Raw genomic sequence first — 19545 nt, forward strand, 5'->3', positions numbered from 1 at the left:
GCTTTAAAAAGTACCACATGCTTCCCTTTAGGCTGAGACAGTTTGTTATTATTATAACTTGTTCAAGACAATACTCATACAAAACCTTTACCATGAAAAACTCAAGAAAACGCCTTACCTTTACCTTCTTTCCCTGACTCCTCTTTAAACTTCTCCTCTCCCTTCTGACGTGTGTCTCAACAGCATTTCAGCCGTGTGCGAGACATTTGAATTGTTCTTCTTTTTTTTGTGTACAGGACTGTTTGTAGCATTTTGAGTGGGTTTGTCATATGTTTGAGTTTTGTGTGTGCATGTATGTAGTTACTGTGTATGTAGACATGGCCCATGTGCATATGTGTGTTAAAGCACAACTGTATCTATGTCCTTTTTGGAAGTGTCTGAGCAAAAATGAGCGAGCAGTATTTTCTTGACTGCACAGTGAGACGCTCACTACAATTTCATCTGCTTCGTTGTACCATTCATCAGTTGACAAATCCTTTCAATATAGTCTACCTGGCCTCACTCGCTCATCATTTTAAAGGAATTACTACGTCTGGAGAGAGAGAGAGAGAGAGAGAGAGAGAGAGAGAGGGAGGAGGAGAGTGTGAGATTAGAGAGGGAGGTGAGAGGAAGTAACACGAAAAGAGGAAGGAAGTAGAACAGCACAGATAAGGCTGGTATCTATTTAATATCATCTGCCCAGTTCAAGCTATTTACGGAGAGTGAATATAAGGATTTAAAGCATAGGAAGGAGGGCAAAGGTGGAAAAGGTGTGAACAGAGGACATAAGACAGAGATGACGGCCATGTACAGAAGATCTAAAGAGGCTATCTCTGCAGCTACTTTGGTTGAGTGGCTACACAAAAGCAATCTTGCCTGCAAGATGAATAAAATGTGGTTGGGTTAAATAACGCATGTAAGTCACTAGGGTTATCAATAAGGCTAGTGCTGCTAAAGAGGAATGATTACGGTTAGGCTATAAGGCCTAGGAGGATGGGCCTGTAGGGGGCTTAACAGGAAGTTATAGCATAATAAAGCCGGCCCTCAATGGGTTTGCAAACTGTAGTTTCTCCTAATAGGATAACATACACTCAGTGGCCCCGTTATGTACACCGGTACAATCTAATGCAATCCAATACGACAGCTTTGCCACAACATCTATCTTTACAAACTCATAATGTTCAATTTTTGTTGACGTTAACGGAAATGTATGTATTGGATTGTATTCGCATATGGGAGGGTATGTCTTTTATAATCTTGACATATGCACTACGGATGCAAATGCAATCGGCGTCCAGGAGACACATTTTGTCTGTATGTATCCACAATCTAATTCTTTCAGTCACTACCCAAAGCTCAGGACCATAGGTGAGGGTCGCAACGTAGATGGATTGGTAAATTGAGAGCTTTGCCTTAAGGCTCAGCTCCCTCTTCACCAGACCGGTCAGGTTCGCCGCACACCGCACCAAACCACCTGTCCATCGCACGCTTTATTTTACCTACGCATTTTTTTGAGAAACGGCTTTGGTTGTTTTCTCTAAAAACCTTAACTTTCTCTAAAACCTTAACTTTCGGGGTAGACTAGTAGTCTTTTCATCCGTTCTACTCCTAACTGGTATAATTTGTTTTCTGCATGCTCAGTAATAAATCTTTTATGACCTGCTCACCTTTGCATTTGAGTCAGATGCCTATAGCAATTGCTCCCCACAGTTGAGAGAAAATGAATTCCCTCTTTATCTAAAATGCTGTTTCGACACTTCGCTGTGTTAAAAGCTTTAATGGCGCTCTCATTGCTCAGCTTATCCTAAGCCAAGGAGAAGAGAGAACAGAAGCATCATGCAGGAAGGAAAGCAGCGGAATGCACTATAACAGACTATAACATGGTATACAGATACACAGGGGTGTAAAAGTGAGAGGAAGAAGGGAGGGCATAGAATGGGAAGCAGTGGGAGGGAAACAAAGGGAGAGAACGGGTGAGCAGATTGAAGGAGAAAGAAGGACTTTCTCAGATTTAGTATGAAGAGTGTGATTGGTATTCTTTGTGTTTTTGTATGATGTAAGTGCATGCATTTTTATTAGGATTTAAGTACTCTTAATATCTATCTCCAACAACATCAGCATTTTTGCCTCTAAATGTTTCTCCTGGCAGAATAAAAGTGGATCAGAAGCAAAAAGGTGGCAGAGAGAGAGGAGTAGAGAGATAGGGAAGTACCAGGGGATGAGAGAGATGGGGCGAAGGCTGGGAGCTACATAGAATGAGGGTGTAACCTATTTGTTGTCAAACAGACTGAAAAATGACAGAGAGCCAACAGAGCCTGACAAATAGAGAGGACAAGAGAGAGGAAGAAAGCCGTATGGAATAGAGGATTGGAGAAGGGGCAAGTGGGGATGTAATGCTTTTGTGTGTTGTTCTTTTCTTTTGACTCTATTGTGTGTTTGTGTATTTGTGACTTCTACATGGAATACCAATCTATTTCAGTCTCTGCATGAGCCGAGATGACTTTCCTTACGACCCATGCATCACTCACCGTGGAAGGGTTTGTTTGAGTGTGTGTGCACATGCGCATGTAACTTATCAGACAACATACTATTGGAGACACATAATCATGTTTCTTTATGGCAAAACTCCACCCTATTCCTCTCTCCTCTATCCCCCTCTCGCTCGTCCCATCGCCTTCTCTCCCTCCTCCTCGCAGATTTTTTCTCGAATTGTTATTTCAATTTCACACGTGAGTGAGCAAACCTAAATGACCAGCAGAAAGAAAGACAGAGCGAAGACAGACAGAAAGAAAGGCAAGAAGAAGAAGACAAATAATTAAAGACCGACAGAAACTTTATCAGCCCCTCCATCTTTCTCTGCTTGGTTTCAAGATGACTCTGACATGTCTATAAGGTGATTATTAACACACAATGACTGCTCCCAGATGTCCAGTCGCACACACAGCAGTGAACTGTTTGCAGGTGGTGATGGTACAGTGTGTCTTACTTGGGGCCAAGAGCCTTACAGATGTTCCTACCGTTGCTCTCATACTATCCACACTGTAAAACTGATTCATTTGAACCCTTTCAATAGCTTTTTCTGAAAACGCACAAACCAATTGTAAAGAAGAAAAAAGAATGATAGGAAGAAAGAAAGGAGGACAGCAAGAAAGAAAGAAACATAAAGGGGGGGGGGGGGGGGGGGGTAAAAAGAGGACAACAAAGATGGGAGGTTGGCTGAAGGACAGAAAGAAGGAATGAGAGAGAGAAAACATGGATAGAAGGATGTGACTCACCACTTGTCCATTCTGGGGATTTTTGTGGGCGTAGGGAGGACCTCTGATGTGATTCCACATCTGACCGGATGTCATCGCGAACACTACACACTATCACAGCGGGAGAGAGAGATAACACAGACAGACAGGAGAGTGTGTGAATTAAGCATGAACAACTTGTAACATCATCCGGAATTTTAACTGAGTTTGTGAAATTGATGTCTATGACTGAGACATAAGTGTTGTTACAACAGGCAGATCATTCTATTAATTAGGTGAGATTACTCCACTCAATTGGTTTCCAGAGCAGCTTCACTTACAGACTCACAGTATGTCCCTGGCTTGTAAAGGAGGACAGTTTTGGAAGACCATTTACAGTATTTAACTTCTCACTTCTTAAAAGGTTCCCACCTAAAACCCATGATGTTTGTGTGTGTGTGTGTGTGTGTGTGTTTGTGCGTCCTACCAGTGCAGCCATAGCCCATCCAGTCTTGTTGTATATGAATTCCAAGTTGTTCCTCCTCAGATACAACAGACCGCCAACTAGTGACACCAACAGAGCCAAAGCAATAGTGCCTGAATAATTTGGAGGACGGAAGACACGGATCTGGAGGGACGGAGAGAGATGAGGAGAATATACATTTCTTCAATTACTGTACATATCACTGTCCAAATGTAGACTTATATTTGATTATCTCAGTGGAGTGATCCTCCATTCATGTTTTTTTGGCTCGATAATAACTTTAATATACTGGTTTTAAAAGAAAATTTCAAAACAAAAAAAAATATTCTCCAACCGCACTGTGTTTAATCGAAAATGAAGAGAAACAACATTTTAAGAAGTTACTAACTAATGATAGTAAAACAGTCAAATAAATGTAAAACGTTTTTTCAGCAATATTCTTTTGTATTAATTAAACCACCATTGTCCAGGAAATGATATGACAACCTTTTGTTGTGTTACTTGTGTATGTTTCTCACGGTCTCTCTCTCTTTCAGTCTTGTGTGCGTGAGGCCACGAAGCCAAACTGCCAACATGCTGTGTTTGCTATGAACAGATGCAAGAGTAAAACGGTCCAATAGACAGAACACATGTGTGTCACCAACACCCATTATGTCACCGATGGAAATGTGTACCATCTGCTGCCGGCTAAGTGTTACTGAATAAAAACTTCATGAGGCAGAAAAGGAGATTTGGTAAAAGTGTCTGCCACATACTGTACGAGCAGCCTGAGACTTAGTATATGTGTATGAGAAAATATAAGGCTGTGAGACATGTAAAGATGCATCTCCTCCAAATACAAGGAACATGCAGTGGCACAATCTTTCCCTTTGTTTGTGTTCATTATAGACTTAATTTTAAATGATGTTGCACTAAACATAAAACAGGCCTATTTATAATGAATCAATACCAAACACTTACTTTTAGTTATTTTTAAGTTTTTAAATTGTAGTTGAAGAAAAACATTTAAAAATACAATGAGCTTGAATAATGTGTATGTCAATGTGCGTAATGAAGTCATTCAGAGTTTTATCTCTGTAAAGATTTATTTTGCAGAACAGAAGAAGCTCCATTGGCTGCTGCCGTCTGTACATTTTCTGCACGATTTGCCAATCCTGCTTTTTGACTTCAAAGGTTGAAATAGAAAGCTCACTGCGATCGATGTTCGCATTAGAATCAAAATTTCGACACCCCTTATAGAAACCACATGTACCACAACGCTGACTTTTCATCCCAGTTATATTTGAGTTCCTCATCACACAAATTATATTTAATAACTGTCATTTTTTTTCTTTTTCTGTTCTGATCTTATTTCATATGGTTAAGTCGCATTGAAGTGCCTGAAAGCTAGCACTTTGTGTAAGTGCTCCCCACCGCCTTCACTAAAAAGCTGCTTTTTGAATCCAGATCCATCATAAGGAAGCCTGGACCCTGTCTGCCGGAACTTGGCTGGCAGGGAGGAATAAATTGTAGTCTGACGGTCAAAGGTTTGATCCCTCGGGTGCCAGCAACTTAAGCGTCTAACTCCCTCCTGTGATACACAGTGTTCCTATGACATGGTCAACATTGTATCTGCCCTCATGAAGACCAAGGATGCCTTCAGACCTACCAGTTTGGTGCAACAACGAAAAAAAGCACCAATTGGTTTGCCCGTTTGGAGAGGTTTTTTAAAACAGTACTCCACAGATTTAGCATTGCACTCCCATAACATGCAGCAGCACTCCCCAAGGCCTGTAAACAGACTTTGATGTTGAAACTTGGTGAAGTTACCTTTAAGGGCTGTATTAAAGCTGTCAAAACGGTGTCATTGACTACCCAACCCTACCAGGACCACCTTAAAAGGTGGGTGTCTAACCACCTCCAAGCACAATCTGATGCAGTTCATTTGAGGCGCAAAAGGCGAAGAACAAGACTGTATCTATTTTTTATTATTTTGGCATTCATTTAATGTTTTTAAATACTGATTCTTGACAGTCAGTGGAACTGTCAAGGATCAATATTATGATTTGTAAAAGCAATGTACATATTTATCTATTAGGACTGGTCAGAAAGATGAAACAATAATTTAACAGACCCAAAAAAAGCACACAAATGAAGTCACTCTTATTCTTGATAATGGATAAAGATGCATGCCCAGATTGCCAGATACATACATACATATTGATTAAACACCTACACACAGCTAAGTATAAAGCAGAAATAGTGGTTATTTCTTCCATGGTGGATGGCGGAAATTATAACTGTTTCCACAGAGATAAGCCACGCCCCTTCTCCGGCCGCACATTAACCTCAGCCACAGAGGTTAATGTTGAACCTTGTTATTCTTTGGAGAACAACTTCAGGAATATCTTTTTGAGATCGACAATAGTTCAAATCAATATGCACACATGAAATATATTGGGGTTGTGAGTTCCAACCGTACATGTTTTTTTTGCAAATCAGTGCATCGTTTCTTGCAAATGTGCCTGTGTGAATGTGTGTGTGGTACCTGCACATCTGTGCGGTCCGCAATCCACTTGGCCAGCTGCTCTGAAGCAAAGCCAATCCTTTGCAGGTCAAACGTATCCGCTCTCTTGGGCTTTCCCTTTGCCGGGAAATGCATGAAGGTGGGAGCACTGTTCATGTTCAACTAGAGAGAAAGAGGAAAAAGAGGGTGCGGCATGTCACGTTAATGTCATCTCTGAATTGTCCAACACACTAAGCACCATCAAAAGGTAAAGATACACCATCTCTTATCATATCTTCATCAACCGATTGATCGGGGCTTGTATCATAGGTTCACCTCTTGACTGATTAGCATCTTATGTCAGGTTTCTTTGTCTTTCAGAGGAATGCCTGATATTTTCTGGGCTTGCTATTTTTTTCTATGTAAGTAGTGCCTGTATGTAAGAATTTCATTTTCATTCAGAGTATTTGTTTATATTTCAACCGGCGGAATAAACAACTGTTTTCATACAAGAAAGTATGCATTTATTACTTCACGCTTGGAATGATGCAATTCCCTTGCTGCCTGCCTAACAGTCATATTTGCATTTCTGTATAACTTCTTAGAACATTCAGCAGCCAGCTAACAACGCAATGAACAAAAGTATAACCCAGCTGTGACATAAATGTTGACACAGTGTGCATTCCAGCAATGTTACAGTATTGCAAGCCTAGAACTAACACAACAAACACACACAGCTTTGTTAGTGAGTGATGCCCAAAGTGGCATCTACAACTACAAATTAGGAGTGCACAAATATATATGAATTATTATATGGATCTTTTATTATGCAGAGTTATTTAGTTGTTAAAAACATCCTACCAATGTCTGACTGGCTATATAGTTGCGCTATGCAGCTGCATTTGTCTGCAATATAACTATTGGGTCCTGGTTGTATATCAAAAGGCTCAGCATAAGAGTGGTGACAAAGAAAATAACCCTCAAAGATCATTAGACATAAGAAACGACATCAGGCTATTGCTTTGCAATCATGTCCTATGCTTCTTTGTGTTTTTGACGCAATTACGTGACAGTAAATGGGGATATGTTTGCTATCACAGCTAATAATTGAAAAGCAGAGACATCTCCAATAATTCTACACTTGCAAACAAATATATTCTTCTGTACAATTGCATTACTGCGTCACCTGTTGTTCCTCTTCTACTCAGACACACAGCTAAATAAAGACAACTAGTTGTTCTCCCGTTTTCACCAAGACACCCGGGGGAAAATGGAGGAGTAGAGAATTATGGAAATGATAAAAGGAAGAAGACAGAAAGGAAAGGATAGTTGCAAGTTGTTTATCTCTGTTAGCTTGGAGCTTTGTTAGAGAGTAGCCAACCTTGTAACATGTAAATATGGATTAGATGCATGTGTGCATGCAAACGTACGCATATAAATGTGAGAACATGGAAACATACAGACATACATGTCTGTGAATTCAAATAAAAAAGTGTGCATTCGTGCTAACACACATGCAAATATTAAGAGGACAGCGAATGAGGCTGGGAATGTAATTAACTTTCAATTAAACTTCACGAGCCTATTTGAAAAAAGCATTAAAGAAGATGCAAGAAAGTTTAACAATTAAATCAATAAAAAGGAAAAAGGACAAAGAAAAAAGTAGGAAGAAAAAGATCAATATATATTAAAAGGACCATGTGGTACCATGCTGCCTTCACTGCATTTCTTTGTCTAAAATAAATCAAGATAAAAGTAAAGGAAGCAAAACAAGGCTATTTCTAAATGAGCACATCTATTTAAAGAGTATAAAGTGTAGGATTAAAAAGGACCACTGGGAATTTACCTCTGTATTTTGTATCTTGTTCTGTATTTAGGTAAAAAAAAGTGCTCGCAGACAGCAGCCATTTTATCTAACATTTCTGATATCCGAGAAGTCACACCTGAGAAAAAAAACTGTCTAAAGTGAATAATACTTTGATACCGCAGTACAAAGAAATAGCAGTATTTTAAATAAACCTCTTATTTTTGTCTTTGTCCATCCGATTTGTGGGAGAGCCCAGACATTTAGGTTTGACAGGTAGAACACAACACAAATTATTGTATATCCACAATAATTATACAAAGTGACAACCTCTCTGCCTCCCTGTCAAAATCTCCTGGAGAGCATCAACGTCAGCGAACAGCAGAGTCTGTAATCTGTGTCCTCTTGTCCACCTTTAGAAGCCATTGGATCGAAAGTAAAATCAAATAAAATGCTGTCTTCAGGATATTTAACACTGTTTAAAGCAATAGTGATGTATTATAATTATTGTAGATGGGTTTTAATTCAGTCATTGATCATGTTCATCACCGTGGACCACATCTACGGTCCAATACAATTAACAGGTACATAGTAAGTTCTAGTTAATGACAAAGTAGGATAAAACTACCCAATATAAAAAGCTGGAAAAATACAAAACAAGTATGAGTGCCTATACAAATCTAACTTTCTACATTTTTCTATATACTAAATTAGAAGAGAATACCAATAAATGAACCAGATTTGAAACCTTGGACCAATTCTTTCAAAACATTACATTTTGTTTATTGTAACTTTGTTGAGTTCAGGGACACAAAAGTCAAAAGACAAGGTAAATAAAAGCTTCTTGTGTGTGAAATGAAAGCAGCTCTGCTTGAGAGTGGTGTGTATATTATGAGTTGTTTGCATTTAGTTAGCATTGTGCTGGCTTGTTTGTCCTTCTATATAGGTGTGCCCATGCGTGTGTTGTCCACATCACACTGGGCTATTTCAGTGTGTAGAAATAGTCTCCCAGTGTATGTACGGTTTTGTTTGTTCGTGCCCTTTGTGTGTGTGTCCTTGTATGTTTGTCTGCCTTTGCAAGATGTTTTGTGTCATCGCGTCTTTCTGTATGTGCTTTGTGTGCGTGTACTTTTTGCCCTTTTCTATGAGGGTTTCTGTTTGTTATAAGCTGAACTATTGCTGAAGCAGCCACTAATTAACAGACATAAAAGGGAGGGACAGTCGGCCATATGTGGCAGCAAACTGTCTTTCTTTGTCCGACACCAGTTCACCATGGTGTGAATGGGGGGGAGAGATTGGTGGAGGCAGAGAGAAGCCACATTTCACAGTGAGTTTTCTGTTCTCATTTGTTTTCTCACCCAGAGAAACCAACATTTTTACTACCTACAGCCTGCAGCAGAGAGGAGATTACCTACAGCATTCGGGTAAATTCAATGATAAAAATAATCCTATACTGACAATAATTAACCTTTGGTGTCAAATATGTTTTCCTCGGCCTTGAAGTTTCGTCACATAAACACAAAAAGAAACAAACCAGCAGACTTTAAACAACAAGTAACAAGGGACAGTGTTGTATTCAGTGGCTTCCACACTCCTGTGGGAATGTGTTTCATTAAAGCCATGAGTTGGGTGATGATGAGGGACCAACATAATGTTAGAGAACAAAAGAGGGGCGTTATGTGCAAGCAAGAGGGATGAGGGAGGGGTTGGAGGGTGAAAAAAGGTTACAAAGTGCAACTTGCAGTGGGTTTGGGTAAATACATTTGTAAGTGATCAAACGACTTACCTGTTGGAAAACATCCGCTCCCTCATCGTAGTCCACTACCGTGAAGAAGAGCTTGTTGGAAAATGCAGATGAGTAACGCCACGAGTTTGCCAGGACCTGGTACTCCTCATTCGCTTGCCTATGAGAGAGAGGGAGAAACAAAGAAACGTGAGAGATGAAAGGAGTAAGAGACGGAAAGTGGACACCAGATCCTTCATCCAACAGTGGCCAACATGACATTGGAAGAGACATTTTCATTCCTCTCTTCCTTTGTCATTTTACTCCATTTATGTTGACATGCAGCCTAATGAAGATGTTATTTTTTACCAGCCATGGCCAGTCCAGTTTATCACCTTGTCCTCCTACATGACAAAATAAACACTAAAACGCCAAGAGGCAGCCAACCTCTTTCTATTATCTCTCTCTCCCATGTCTCTGACATATGTCTCTCTCCATCCGCTAAAGAGTGTCTTATGTCAACCGCCTCTTGTGCTGGTTTTAATTAGTTAGGAAATTGTCTGTCAGGATGTGTTATGTGCGGGTGGTGTTACATTGTTATCTTTGCGGCTAATGTTAAGTCTCTTTGAAGTGTCTACCATTTCAGAAAGTCAGCGGAGATGAAGTTGAAAATCAGGCCGGCAGTGAGGACAGTGGGGCTCATCGCTCTTCCCTCCCTCTCATCTGTAAACACCAATTTGCTGGCGTTGTCAACGTGTCACTGAGATATGGTTTTAACTGTCCTAAGAGTCAATGTTGTTTATTTATTTGTTTCTTTATTTACCTTCTGACAACTGTGCTAATGATGAAAGTTGTTTTTTTTTCAGAAGTTTTTCCTTTTATTAAGAAATATCCTCATATACAAATCTAGCAAAATAAAAATTTAAAATATTAAAATATAAAATAAATATATATATAGTGAGAATGTAAGATGTTGAGTTGTTTGCATCTTTCAGCATAAGTCACAAGCATGTGTACCTGGGTGTTTTACAGCAGTGAAGTAAAAATATTATCTGGATTGTGTTTTTTTTATTCAACATTACTTGATTATTTAAAGGGCAAGATGTGGAACTTTCACCGTTTTTATTCGTACATGCAAATTTGCTCAACATGATGTCCGGCACTTACTCTATATACTGTAATAAACGTAACTTTTGCTCTAAGTGTGTTTCCCAAAACCAACCGTTCTCCACTATGTGATCTTCAACGAACAAACTTGGGTTTGTGTTGAATGGGAAAACATCTTAAAAGACAATGTGATGTTAAAAGTTTTTATTTTGTTAATTTGTGTACCATCTTATCTTTGTGAGCATGACAACCAACCACTTAAAAGTATCCTTATCGGTCACATCACATCACAGCAGATGTTTATGTCCATTTCCGAATATTCACTTTCTCTGCTACGGTGAAGAAGACACAGTGAAATCTATTTTTAAAAAGTGAATCATTAAACAAGCAAAGGGAGAAGTAAAGAGTGCTCCCTTTTACTTGCCTTTTAAAAAACATACCAAGAGAACACACTCATGTAAAGACTTCCACGGCACCTAGGCTCCTATATTTCATAAAAGTAACTCTAGTTTTCTTGTTAGCCGTTACTAAGCAACAACGATCCAGCATCACACAAGTCAAAACATGTTGGCCCCACAGAAACTAACCTATAGATTAGTAAATAAAGAACTATGTAGAGTTGCCACCTTCCCGGTGAAAGAGAAGCCTGTTTTCTGTCTTTTCTCCAGCAGAAAACTCTTCGATAAGGGTTAGGTACCCTCTGAGTCTCTGTACTGCTGCGGATGTCTTTTTCTGCACCCCCTTATGGCCACGGGACCATTTCAATACAAGCTCAATTCATCTCTTATGTAAAAATACTAGCCATCGATATGCTTACAAATTAAAGTTAAAATAACTATCTACTACGGAACTGGGGAAAAGCTGAAGAGTGACGCAGGTCTGAGGACCTCAGTGATTAGCTGTCTTTTCACTGCCCCGCTAGTCCTCTCAAGGTCACTCAGGTCACCATCTAACATCCATCCGTTAAAACTCTTCCTCTTTTTCTAAAGATGAGATGCTATCGTGGTGATAATTAGAGAATGCCTGGGAAATGGAGAGAGGGGTAGAGGAAGAGAGAGAGAGAGAGAGAGAAAGAGGCTGTGTATAAAAGGAGTGAAGAGACAATCAGTGTCTTACATCTTGCTGTACGACGAGTACACTTCACAGAAATTGAACCGGGTTCAGGTTGAAACTTAACTTTCCTGCCACATCTGTGTGTGTAAAACTTGTATTTCTGAGTGATTACTGGAAGTGCTGCAGCGAACGGCCGCCTGACTGACACGTTGTGGGGCCGCCAACGTAACAGCATGTAATTACAGGCTGCATGCACACTGGTGTATGTGTAGGGGTCTGTACTCTCCTCTGAATGCATGCAGAGTGCAATCAGAAGGTTTAGGACTGGAGAGAACATCTTGACTAACCCTCCAGCCTGAGGCCGCAAAGACATTTTTTTCAGAAAAATGAAAGGAAGAAAAAGAAAAAAACATATAGAGAAATCCTGTTTAAACACAAGATAATTAAAAAAGTTATATTTAGCCAACATGAGAAGAAAATGCAAACGGCATTTTGGTGGAGCAGCTTGTGTACCTACCTTGTTTATCCTCTGACTTTCTTCCTGCGTCTCTTCACTCTACATCACTTTAATAGTACACAGAGACACACCACGCTGCTTCCATCATATGCATTTCATATAGGTCTGAGGGTACTTGTTGCCATGGAGACAGTGTTGTGGTGGTACAGGGTGGAAGCCCTCGACTGACAGCAGCTCTTCAGATCTCTGCGAGAGGAAGTCGACTGCTGTCTCTCGACAGGTTCAGGAAGTGAGGGGTGAAGCTGGTTTAAGACAACAGCAGCGCTTCGAGAGAATAATGCACATCCTGTATGTTCTGTAAATTACTGCATCTTTAAACTGTATGCATCCAATAAACAGTAGGAATAAGGCATCAATCGTGATAGTACAAATGGTCGGTTTGAATTAAAAGTCCTGCAAAAAAAATAAAAGAAATGTGCACCTCAGGCTACCACAAGTAATTGAATTATTGACAATAGACTTTATGTTTTTCCATCAAATTGGCACAATTAGGAGAGACGGAAAAAAAAAAAAACTAGCTGATGGACAAAAGCAGGAGAAGTATCAGATGGGAAGAAAAACAGAAAAGGAATCAAACAAAGGAATAAGGGTGCATGAGAGTGGACTGACAATAATCATTGCATCTGAAAATTGTATATACATGAGGAGTATAATATATTGTTGGGAGGGAGAGAAATTGCTTCTGAACAAATAGATAAACCAGGAACGCATGTGTGCGTGTGCGAGCGTGCATTTGTGTGCGTCGTGTATGATATTATTGTTATACCAAGAAAGCAAATTTTAATATAAAAACATGGCATTGGCAGATAAATTAAAAAGAGACTTTATTTGTCTGTGTGTTACGACTGTGACGATAATGTGAACATCCTTCCATTCTTAAAAAAAAAAAAAATCCATCGCTGTCCAAAATGTCATCACTTCATCATTTTATCCTGTCAGACATGTGTGTGACATTTTCACAATTAACATCCCAAATGCTCTGTCAGGTCATTTGACCCAGGACAGTGACCCTTGACCAGCAAATCTTAATTAGTACATCCTTGAATCCAAGCGGTCGCTTGGGCCACAATTTACAGAAAACCGCTCAAGGCGTTGCTCAGATTTCACCGTCTCGAGAATGGACCGGAACGGATGAACAGACTGACTTTAGGACATAATGCCTCTGGTCACAGCTGTTGCTGGTGCATAGGCATACAAAGAGAGAGAGAGAGAGAGAGAGGTGATGAGGGGGGCTCCCATGAGTGATAACGTATCTAATCAAGTGGCTGATTAAGTACAAGTGTGACTGATTTGATGGGTCAGGATGCAGAAGGTGGATTGGCGTCGCCTATGACACTAGGACATGGGTCAACTACCTGGTTTATAGTACAGACAAAAGGTGCTCCGGACTTACTATACAGCATCGAGCAGTCATACATTCCTCGAGACCAGACTGCTCGTCAATTACGCAACATTAGTCAAGCCGGTTTCCACAGCAGTCTATTTTTTAAAATATATAAACAACTCAAACCTTGGTTTCCCAAATAATAATACAAAGTAATAATACAAAGTAATAATAACAGTAATAATTATAATAATAGAGAGTGATTTGTGGGAAAAATCACAGCAGACTACCCAATGTCTTTAATTTCAACTCTGTCCAACCACAGTTACAAAGCAGGGCATAAATATGCACGCAAAAAGGAAATCAATAGTAAAAATGCATTGAAAACCAATCAAAGCAAGCAAGAAACATAGAATTGAAAAAGGACAGCGATGACTGCAATTCACATTACCCTGAAAAATGTTTTACAAAAATGAACAACTTTGGTTCCCTCTGTCCGCATGCTGTGGGTAATCCAAATAGGATGTTGTCTACATTTTCACCCATGCATGAGGTAGAGAGTAGAGTGCATATTTTCACATACAAAAATGTTTCCAATAAATCCACTAGTATACCTGAATAACAATTGTATCGTTGCTCCTGCTTTAACTACTGCTCTTCATTCTGCTGCAGTCTTGGTTTCATTTAGATAAGAGAGAAAACAGTGTAGTAATAGCACAAATCCAGTATTTGATACAGGATGATCTTAGGAAACCAGGAACTGGTTCCCCATGACTGCGATCCAACATAGCTTCAGGACCATGGACAGAGGCAGCTCGCTTTTTGAAAGCCAGTGCTGTGTGTTGAGCTGTCCATGGTCCTGAAATACTGGGATTGTCAGGGAATGGAGGTTGTTTGTTTCTATACACTTTAAAATACAATTAAATCGAACTTCTAATCTTGTATTAGCAGTTTGGGATAGTGCCTGCCCCTGCCACAGTGCTGCTGCAAACATGATGCAAGTCTGGTTTTGTAAATAGAAATCCAAATTAAAGCTTGCTACTGGGATTTTTTTAAGTATCTCCTGATGCATTACATGCTCTGAGTTCGCAATCAGGTAAGTAGGTCCTGTTCTGTTGAATGCATTCATTTCCTTTGGTAATACAGCCAGCTGGAGTCCCTTTGATCCAAATGTCAACATGACCCATGGGTTTTTGTTATGTTACGCTGTTTTCTGTGTTTCCCCAAGATATCTACATCTATATGTGTATGTAGAAAGAGGGTACATGAATTATCAGATGAGTTCCAGGACATTTTATGCTTATGTGCATGTGTGACTTGAGAGCTCACGGACTCTTCCACTGTGGGTGAAGTACAAAGGCTGAAAAGGTCGGAGTCGTGCAGATTATGGCCTCCACAAGGTGCATCGGTCTTGAGTTGTCTACGTGTCTGTGTGTGTGTGTGTGTGTGTGTGTGTGTGTGTGTGTGTGTGTGTGTGTGTGCGTGCGTGCGTGCGTGCGTGCGTGCGTGCGTGCATACCTGCAGACAGAACACTGCCTTTGAGGTTGCAGGGCAGTGAACATGACGATGACAGAGTAGTTCCTGGGTGGGGCCTTGACGAAGCGCCGGAATTTGTCCCCGTTCATCCGGACGACCGAACGCCGAGAGGACCACTCCATCATCTGGTCAACCTTCTCTGACAGCATGTTCTGAACACACACACATAAGGAAAAGGGCAGCGGGGACATGGCATACCATTAGGATGTTCAGATACAAACAGAAACATTATCCCAGGGAGTTCAACTATGCTAAGCGACAACAGATTCAATATGAAAGCACTTTAATTATTTAAAATGTTAAAAACACTCCCAAACACTTTCACATTTTAACATGTGAAGTGCATTTACTCAGGCACTGCACTTTACTTGAGGATTCTTCATTTTATGCTGCTTCATTCTTAAATGCAAGTACATATAACTCCACTACCTGACCATCATATAAAACAGGATACATTTAAGATTACCATTTATTAGTGTGTAAATGTTACAATTTAGTTCCACCTTTAAAGTATTAACTTGCTGCATATACATTGTTGCATCAGTAGTAAAATATACAATAATATACTGTTAGTGGTGCCATTGTGCAAAATGAGTACTTTAACTAGATTGTTGTTGCTTGCACTTTTACCCGGAATGCCAATTGTAATGGAGAATATAATATAATATAATATAATATGGTGTTGCTTCTTTTACTTTGGTAAAATATATCAATACTTCTTCCACCTCTGCTCCTGTCATAGCCTGTATAAAGAAATTGACATTCTGGTACACTCCTATAAAATGACCCATTTGTACCATCCGCCAATATCACCTTGGTTTAAAACGGGCAATGTCTCTTACATTCTGACATTCAACATATCCAGTGACCGGCCAGCAGCAGCACTGTATCGGCTGGCCGCTTTGAAAGTCAAACACTGATCTACAGCAAGGTGTTGCTGAATGCCAGTTACTAAATCTAAATTTTAATAGGTTTGACTTCTGGCCTGCTTTGACTAATGGGACCCAAACAAAGAATCTGGAATGCAACACACCTCACCATTATTTACAGAAAAAGGAGCCCTGACTTTGCAGTCTAGGAATGTGTGTGTGTGTGTGTGTGTGCAGGCGTGTGTGTGTGTGCAGGCGTGTGTGTGTGTGTGTGTGTGTACAGTTCTTGGTTGTGTTTGTGTGGGCATTGTAGGAGTCTGCTGCTGATTAACTCCAGTCAGGCTTAGCTGAAAGGTCACAACAGAGTCGGAACACAGCGCCAAAAAGGTACAACAACAACAACAACGCAGCACCCAGCAGCTGGTGCCTTCGCAAGATTCATAAGCTTTAACGCTTAGAAAAGCAAACTCATATGGTGTGCTTCGGTCTGTGTGCCTTCAAAGGTGCTGCATGATTGTGTCAGTGTTAGTTCTCAACAGGACACTGCTTTGCACCTACCGGCATCGTCTCAGATTTGAGCTCTGAACTGCTGATGAAACACTTGTTGTTTTCCTTGTGCTGATCAAACTGTACAGCAAGAACGCTTCACGGGAGGCCTATTTCAATTTAGCCAGAAAAGCTACATCTATGCCGAGGGTTCGACATGCATTTTTCATTAAATTAAAGACTTTGCCCATCATCTCTGAAACAGAAAAAACTACCTAACTGCAAAAGAAATTAGTAATACAAGTTCAATATTTCTTCTTCTTCTTTTTACTCAAAAGAGGATTGTAGGCTATAAAAGAGGATTGTAGATATAAATGGCATGGTTGTTAAAAAACATTCTACCCTCAGCAGCTTTCCTACCCAATCAGAAGGGCCGTTCATCTTGGAAAAGACAAAATATATCAACCCCCCCTCCCGACTAAATCAGAATGGCTGAAGCATGAATACCTGCATTAGATAGTGATTTCACTAGCTGATGGTGTCTGAACCAGTTTAAAAGGTGAAGCATGTTATTTGAACATCTTCTCAAGGTTATGTGATAAATGTACGTCTGGAGGAAGTCATCTCTTGAATTACATAACACTTGAAACAAAAAAAGAAGGCTTTATGCTTGCTCAATTTGACTGGACCAGTAACTGGCATGGCTGTGCCCATTTTATTGCTGACTTGTGAATTTATTATTAAAATGTATAGCCATCTGGGCAACAAGGGGAAAACGCAATTCATAATTGCCAGCCGACATACGCATGCAAGTCTTGTTGTGCAGCAGAGAGGAGTGACAGGCCTTCAGTGGCTGCACTCTTTCAAATCTCCAATCTGCAGTGAGTTTACACCGCTTCCTAGGAGGAGCGTTTCATGATGGTAGCGTCCAAGGCCACATGTACAGTAACTTTATGACACTCCCTCTCACCCCTCTTTCTACCCAGTAGTTTCCTAGTATTGGCTCAAGTAGGCAGAAGCTAAATAAGTTAGGACTGCGTCTCACTCCTACTGCTAATCAGGCACAAAATCTCTCTCACACACACACACACACACACACACACACACACACACACACACACACACACACACACACACACACACACACACACACACACACACACACACACACACACACACACACACACACACACACACACACACACACACACACACACACAGACACAGAGACACAGACACAAGCTTGGCTTTAGACACGAAGCACAGCTGTAGACTAAATCTCTCAAGTCCACTGCCTGGAGACAAGCTTGACAAAGACAAACAAAAATTAAAAAGTGGAAGATGTAAAGGAGAGAGAGAGAGAGAGAGAGAGAGAGAGAGAGAGAAAAGACACACAGTATGTAATATTTTTCTGTTATACTGTGTGTTCACTTCGGATAATGCAATACACACTCCAGCGTTAATGAGCCATGTATAATGAGAGTTGAAATTCACTAAGATAAAAAGCACAAGGAATAAAACAAGCACACACACACAAACATGGGTGTGCACGTCCAGAGGAGGTTCAAAGTGCTTTTTGTACACCTTTGCTGTTTTTGCCTTTAATTTATCTAGCAAGCTTTTGCCCGTGTGCATTCAGCCCCAAAAGGAGAGCTGTCAGACCTGGATGTGAATCCTACTAGCAGTAATGATGCACTTCCTTACTCATGTCAAAGAGAGAAAACGTTGTATTATGTAGTGCATGTTTTTAAGTACAAGTTGTCATTTGAAGGGGGGGGGGGTGAACAATTTACAATTATACCATTGCTGTTTAAAAAGTATCAAGTTATCTCAAGTTTGTGGCATTATACTACATATTTTCTATATATTGTGCTCAAACTGCATTAGAGTATAATAGAGCATGTATAGAGTATGCATTGATACTAATTACTTACTACTATTGAAAGGTGTTCCATCTCTATCCGATTAGTCGTTTCATCTCGTGTGTCAACATCAAAAACACTTGCTCAAACTAACATGTTTAACACGGATACCCTCGGTCTGAAAAGGCGCTTCTTTAAACACCTTTCGTCAACAAGAATCAACTTGTGCAAAGGTTTGTATAGCAATTACCGTATGTCTTTGTTTTGTTTCCCCTTTTGCCAGAGTTTCACATAATGCTGAATGAAGATTTAGAATTTGCATTGAAAACATTTAACTAAAATCTGACTTCATAAAACAGAGGGAAATAGAAATACAGGACTTGTCACGAATGATTATCGACGGTCTCAAATAACCGGTGACTCTTTGCTTGAGGTTAACGGGCGCTATTTGAGAGTTCGAGTGATCCTTATTGCCTGTATCAAGAGAAAATGATGCCTGTAAACTACAAAGTAGTTAAAAACACTCCAAAGGAGCAGTGCATGCGCAGAGCTATTTAAACACCTTATGTTAGACCTTCAAGTGACTCCCACACATCACTGTTATGGCTCCCTACTTGACTTGAGCCACACACAAACATGTACAATACATAAGCACTCCAAACAGCCTAGGACCATTAAAAACATTTATTTTCTACCCCGCTAAGCACAGAGGGCACTAATATGAATCACATCTAGGGTGTTTGTGTGTGTGTGTGTGTGTGTGTGTGTGTGTGTGTGTGGGTGATGCAGAAATGGTGTGCAGATATCCTGCTTTATCCATCTGACTTGCCGTTACTCACTCCATGTATGTCATAACCTCCACCCCTCAAAACACACACACACACACACACACACACACACACACACACACACAATAGGTCATAGGGTATGCAGCAGACTGTATTAGTTGCACTGTTAATTTCTCTCCAGATCTCTCTTTTCCCTTCCTCACATTCTCATGATGTCGACTCTCCCACTTCTCTTTACTCCCTTCATTTTTCTATTAGTCTTTTCAGTAACTCCCTGTCCTTTCCACATTTCTTG

At 40.2% G+C, this 19545-nt stretch overlaps 1 protein-coding gene across 1 annotated transcript in view; it reads right to left on the reverse strand.

Annotated features, from left to right (window-relative positions):
* tusc3 (tumor suppressor candidate 3) overlaps positions 1–19545 on the reverse strand; it is a 60624-nt gene that overhangs the window by 22513 nt on the left and 18566 nt on the right. The window contains exons 2-6 of the mRNA XM_034540919.1: positions 15228–15397; positions 9772–9889; positions 6224–6364; positions 3700–3840; positions 3255–3344 (exon numbers count right to left, since the gene is read on the reverse strand). Of these exons, the coding sequence (XP_034396810.1) occupies positions 3255–3344; positions 3700–3840; positions 6224–6364; positions 9772–9889; positions 15228–15397 (660 nt within the window). The remainder of the gene's footprint in view (positions 1–3254; positions 3345–3699; positions 3841–6223; positions 6365–9771; positions 9890–15227; positions 15398–19545) is intronic.

The sequence above is a fragment of the Cyclopterus lumpus genome, chromosome 1 (genome assembly GCF_009769545.1).
Source record: "Cyclopterus lumpus isolate fCycLum1 chromosome 1, fCycLum1.pri, whole genome shotgun sequence".
NCBI lineage: Eukaryota > Metazoa > Chordata > Actinopteri > Perciformes > Cyclopteridae > Cyclopterus > Cyclopterus lumpus.